This window comes from Pteronotus mesoamericanus, unplaced genomic scaffold (assembly GCF_021234165.1).
Source record: "Pteronotus mesoamericanus isolate MK-2021 breed Mesoamerican mustached bat unplaced genomic scaffold, CSHL_Meso_final scaffold_125, whole genome shotgun sequence".
NCBI lineage: Eukaryota > Metazoa > Chordata > Mammalia > Chiroptera > Mormoopidae > Pteronotus > Pteronotus mesoamericanus.
Genome location: NW_026555304.1, coordinates 10,652,341 through 10,658,340, shown reverse-complemented (window position 1 = coordinate 10,658,340; position 6,000 = coordinate 10,652,341). Strand labels below are relative to the sequence as shown.

The 6,000-nt window shown below is 35.4% G+C and overlaps 1 protein-coding gene across 1 annotated transcript in view; it reads left to right on the top strand.

The window, feature by feature from the left end:
- The first annotated feature begins 3,466 nt into the window (after positions 1–3,466).
- FANCC (FA complementation group C) overlaps positions 3,467–6,000 on the top strand; it is a 197,509-nt gene continuing 194,975 nt past the window's right edge. Inside the window, exons 1-2 of the mRNA XM_054588089.1 lie at positions 3,467–3,631; positions 5,296–5,380. Coding sequence (XP_054444064.1) covers positions 3,467–3,631; positions 5,296–5,380 — 250 coding nt within the window. The remainder of the gene's footprint in view (positions 3,632–5,295; positions 5,381–6,000) is intronic.

The following is a 6,000-nucleotide window of genomic DNA, read 5'->3' as shown; positions in this document are numbered from 1 at the left end:
CTGAAGCTAATATGTCAATTATATCTTAATTTAAAAAATGAAAACAAAATTTCTTTAATTCACTGTCTCCAAATAGCTAAACTGATTTTGCACCTAGAGTCATGTGAAATACGTAAGAAATTCATCAGTTTATTTCTTCAGTTTATTTATTTAAGGACATCAACTTTGGAACCGGACTTTCTCAATTCAGGTCCCACAATTGTAGCTCTGCTGTTTCTACAGTTATTTCCTTTGGGCTTTTACATAATCTTATTTGGGGCAATTAAATCATCTCTCTGTGCTTCTGTAAAATGATGATAATTGTACCTATTTCATGGGGTTGTTGTTAGGATTAAATTAGCTAGATGCATAAAGTGTTTAACATACTCCCAAGAGCATAGTAGGTGTGTGTATGTAAAAGCTATTATATTTCTAAAATGGGATATTAATAGTTAAGTTTAATATAGGTAACATAAAATACCTTAATTCGAGGGGGGGTACCTTTTAAAAATTAAAATGCTTTATCTGGAAAAGTATTTTGTTATGGCATTTAGCTCAGAACCATACTTTGAACAATTGAATACTTTGCCAGGCATGTGGCAATTCTAGGAAGAGAGAATTTACATACTAATTCCCTAGATGAAGTAGTAACTAAGTGAACAATGAATGCCAGGGTAATTACCAATGTAATAGCTCTGGAGGAGTTGGCAGAAAGGTCTGGAAGCAGGGAATGGTTTGCCATGTTGGTGGCACAGATGAGAGGCCTGGACTGGACTGTGGTATCCTGGACAGAGGCAACATGGAAGGAGGGAGGGTTGCTGGAACTATATTTTACAGGGCCTTGGAGAGTCTGGTAAAGCACTGGGATGATGATGATGATGATGATGATGATGATGATTTCTTTTTTTTTTTTTTAACAAGGAGTTAGGGTTTATTTGCAAGACAGCTATGGGGGATGGTATTTAAGCAGGGATCTGGTCTGTGGGGGACTCCGTCCTGAGGAGTCCTCCGATTTGCAGTGGATGAAATAACAAGTGATTGCAGACACCAGTTGTCTGTCGAGGAAAGGAGATGGCGATTCCCTCTGGTGGGAAATGTCCTGAGCCCCTGTGCTCAATGGCTTTTATTGAGAGAATTTCAGGTGGGGATAGGCAGCAGAGCTGTGTAGGTAATCTAATTACATCAGCAGCTTAAGTTTACAGAGAATAGATATTGTTTAATATGGCAATGGCAGGAACACACCGAACTGCTTCAGAACAGAGTTGAGCAAACATTATGGCACCAGGTGGGATTTGAGTCAGGGTCCAGGAGTTTTGTAAATTTCTTTCCCAGCCTTGAGCTGGTTATTTGGTATATGATTAACAGAGCTGGAGGGAGAAACAAAGCATGCTTCAAGGAGTGTAATTTACTTCTAAATCTGATTTCCCCGTGGAGCCCTTGGAGTCAATATTGGGTCTTGCATGCCTCCAGCATTATAGGCATTCCGGCCAAAACTTATGGGTCCTTTCCCAGTCCCCAGCTTGTGTGGGGTTACAGTTCCCGATACCACTCAAAGCGCCCCCCTACAGTACTGGGTCAGGTAATACATTTGGGAAAGTTGTTTTTGTCAGTTGTGTTAATAGAGTTATTTTTTCTCATTGAGAATGAAATGGAGAAGGTCGGGTGGGACCAAGTAGAAGTCTCCAGGGAAGACATGGATGAGAATGGGATGGGATGGAGGCAGTAGAGATGAAAAGAAGTAGATGAAATCGAATCAAATCATACATACAGGCATCCTTCGGAAATATTGTTGATTTGCTAGCAGACCACTGCAGTAAAGTGAATATCTCAATAAAGCAAGGCCACACGAATATTTTGATGTCCCAGTGTATATAAAAGTTATGTTTACGTTATACTATAGTCTGCTAAGTGTGCAATAGTATTATGTCTAACAAGTGAACATAACAATTAAAAAATATTTTATTGAACCACTGTCTGAGCCTTCAGTAAACCATAATCTTTTTCGGTGGTGGAGGTCATGTCTTGAAAGTGCATGTCTTGAAACAATGAAAGTGCAACCTCTGGAAGCACAATAAAGTGGAGCATTTTAAAACGAGATATGCCTGTATTTATTTTGGAAGTAATTGGCAGATATTGGTGATAACTTGGATGAGGAGGACAATGAGAGAAAGGGAAGAATCACTTTTGGCTATTATGTACCATTTGACAGTATGTGTATATGCTCTCTGTTATTAAAGCTTTTTTTTTTTCATTTTAATATGAATGTTTTTTATACTAAAATTTTAGTACCTTTTTAAAACTTTCAATCTTCTGGTCTAGGTTGTTGGTTTTTGGTTTTTCCCCAGCCTAATAGCACAATCTTCTTTAATTTTTCTTGCTTAGTAATGAGAATCTCCTTTGTTGATGTTTTTGTCATGTAATAGGCAACATTTTGTCTGTTGCTTATTGCTGATGAGGATTTAAACTTAGCACTTGCAGAGTATTCTTTTGAAATTAGATAGCTGAGTGTCATCCCTGCCCCAGAAAGGTATGAATCTTTAAAGGCCTACACCTGTTGAAGCAGCCCTCCCTTCTCTGCCTGGTGTGCTTCCCATGGTGAGGTTGGCCAGGAGGCTAGGATGGTAGTGGAGCACCTGGAGTCTGTTTCCCTGTCTCACTCTGAGGCACATGCTCACTGCATTAACTCCGCTATTCTGTTTAACGTATTCTTCAGATTTATTAAGTCAAGTTTATGACTTATTTTCTGTCACTTAGGACTAGTACACCTCCTCAGTAATTGGAGTTTATCATATTTTACTAAAATATGATTTTTGTCTTGTGAGTGAATGGATTGAGCTGTCTTAAAGCAGATTGTTCAAATTGATGCTTATGAAATTAATTATTTTACTTTTTCCCCAGAAACGAAGAGAAATTGGGAAGAAAATTCATTAGACAGTAATGCATAGAGATTTTTTTACACACCTGAATGAGAAGCCAGAAATGCATATAAAACATAAGAACTTCAAAAAACATTTCTTAGACACAGGCTATTATTAAATGCCCATGAATGTTTTTGATTTCCCATTATATTAAAATACTCAAAGGAACTTCATATTCTGAACATTTAAAAATAGCTCAATCTTTTAAAAAAGATATAAAGTATTATCAGCTGTGCTTTTTGTACATAATTAGCATGTGTCTGTGGAGGTATAATGACTTTGAGTATAATGATATTACTCATGATAAAAAGTTCAGATGGTAATGATTGGAGCTACAGCTGGGTGACATATTTTAAAATAATTCAGAGATGATTCCACAAAAAGCATGCTATTTTAGTGTCCTGTAATCCCCTTTTTACACATCAGTGAATTGTGAAGTCGCCAATAAAAGATCCTTTATGAAATATTTAATTTTCCCCCTTTCTTACAGACAATATGTGCTCACTCTCTTCTTCAGTGCTTGACAAGCCACTGTGAAGGTTCATCTCATTTGCCCTTTTTTTTTTGAGATGGCTCAAGATTCAGTGGGCCTTCCTTCTGATTATCAGTTTTGGATTTGGAAGCTTTCTGTATGGGCCCAGGCCTCCAGTTTGGAAACCCAGCAAGACATCTGCCGTCACATACGTCAGTTCCAGGAGTTCCTGAGGCAGATATATGAAGCCTTGAAAGACATGGTAAGTAGTGGACCAACATTAATGAAGTTATTTTGTGACACCTGGAACTCTTTACCAGATTTCACCAACCCTGAATTTGATCCAGGACCAGGGATTTCTAGTATTATCTCATGTATTGAAAGAGTAGAAAGACAAATTACCCATAGATAATACAGACAGGAAGTGGTTTCTTTGTCTGTGAATCATCATGACTTCATTCTTTTCTTCTTGATTAGTTACATTGTCACACAAGGCTTCTGAACCATTCAGATTGTTTTTAAATAAACAAAACTTGGACATTTGTTCTCACGTAATAATTGGAATTCTTTTAAAGGCCTTTGTAGTCTTAAATATTGAAGAATTTGTGGAAATGCTTACCTTTTCCTCAACCCTGTTTTAAAGTGGGCTCTACCAAGAGATCATAAATATTAAGCTCTCTTCCTATAAATATTTTTAAGTGACGTTTTCTGTAACTATTAAGATTTTGATTGTCTTTAAAATAGTTGTATAATTTATTATATTAAAATTTATTTTCATTTTGACATAAGATTTATTTTTATTGCAGTACATAATTTTATGAATTAACATGCCTTCATATTGTCAAAATATTATTTGTTTTATACTTATTGTCTAACTTTAAGATGAAAAGTAAAATTGTCATTTAACATAGGTGTTCTTGTGTTGCACTTTATTTCCATAATCAAAGAAGCAAGTAGGAAATTTGAAGAATAATTCATGTTGATGATATGAGTCCATATGTCTTTAGACACTAGATGAAAAGATGCAGTCTGTATGAACAACCAGTGCTAATTTAAATTTTTTTTTTTTGTAATAAGACTTGTAACTTACCTTAAAGTGGTCCCAGAAAGTCTTAAGACTGGCTTCAATGCTGAGACAATGTGAGGAATTTCTTGCTACAGCAGTAGAAAATGCTTATTATCATTTCAGCTTATGTGCACATAACCTGTTTGGTCTTATTTTTAACATTCTTTGCAAGGTAAAGTAGGAAAAGGGCCAATTGTACAACAGCATGTGTATCTTAAAATCTTAAGCTGTTTTCTATTTAGTTGGTCTTTTTTCATCTAAGGTTTTAGATTGTTATAGACTAATTCTGATGCTATTTAGTATATAGTAATCAAAATAGTAATGAACACAGATATAGATCTTTATTCTTTGGCTGCTTTTATTTCTTTTTATAAGTTCCAGAGTTCTTGTCCTCCTAAACCTTCTTTGAAATAGCCTTTCTGAAGTTGAATTAGGAACATCTTTTATTATGTTAGAATAAAACTCCAGGATAAAGGTAAGAGATTATAAAGATGTTAATCACCCATAATGTTTTTTCACTATTACACAGCCTTTGTTATTTTTAAATGAAGTGGTGTTTCCTGATTGTTAATTATGAGTAAAGTGAAATTAATTTTGTAACAAAATTGATTTTACCTAAAATGCGTTGTATATCTTAGTTCTTGTGACCTGGTTTAAGGATGAAGGAAGGTGGTTGCCTGTTAAACTTGATTTGTATAACCTACCTAAAGATCTTTTCTCACCCTGTTTTTCCTACTTTTCTTAAATACATACTAAATAAGAAGCATTCAAGCTCCTTCAACCTGCAATGTCAGTTCAGTCTTTCTGAGTTGTATAGTGCCCTTTTACTGACCAAAGCATAATATAATTTTCTTTCACAGGATTCAAGTACAGTCATTGAAAGATTCCCTACAATTGGTCAACTGCTGGCAAAAACTTGCTGGAATCCTTTGATCTTAGCATATGGTAAGAATCCAAAGAATGTTCTCTTAAAACACGAACTTCTAATGATAATTTTAATCTTTGCATTGTTTAACAAAATACAGAACTTTAAATTATAAAGCTGTCGTCTGTATTTCATGAAGCAACTTTTAAAATGTATTCATTGCTCCATTACAAAGATTGCATCTTTTATTGGTATTCATACATGTTTGTAAAGATACATACACACACGCGCGTGCGCAGAGCTGTAGGAAGTAGAATCCCTTGTACTTGACAGTAGAAATTCCACAATGATTATCATAACTTAGCTTTTAATTCAGTGTAAAATGGTTATAATAATGAAATAGTTTCTGGTTTCACAGTTTTATATTAACTAACATACTGTTTTCCTATGTAAAATTATTTTTCAGAGTGTGCATCCTACATTACTTAGGGATGACATTTTGGTTTTACCCAAGGTTAAGCGGAATTTGGGGATATATTGGAGGAGGTGTTCCTTTACTGATCTCCTGCCTATGTGTCCAGCTTCATTTCCTGTTTAATCCTCCACAGTACACCACATGCACTGTAGCCAGGTCAAATTACTAACTGTGCCTGAAGGCGAATGATGTTAGGGCCTGTAACATGCTGTTCCTTTTGTCTGG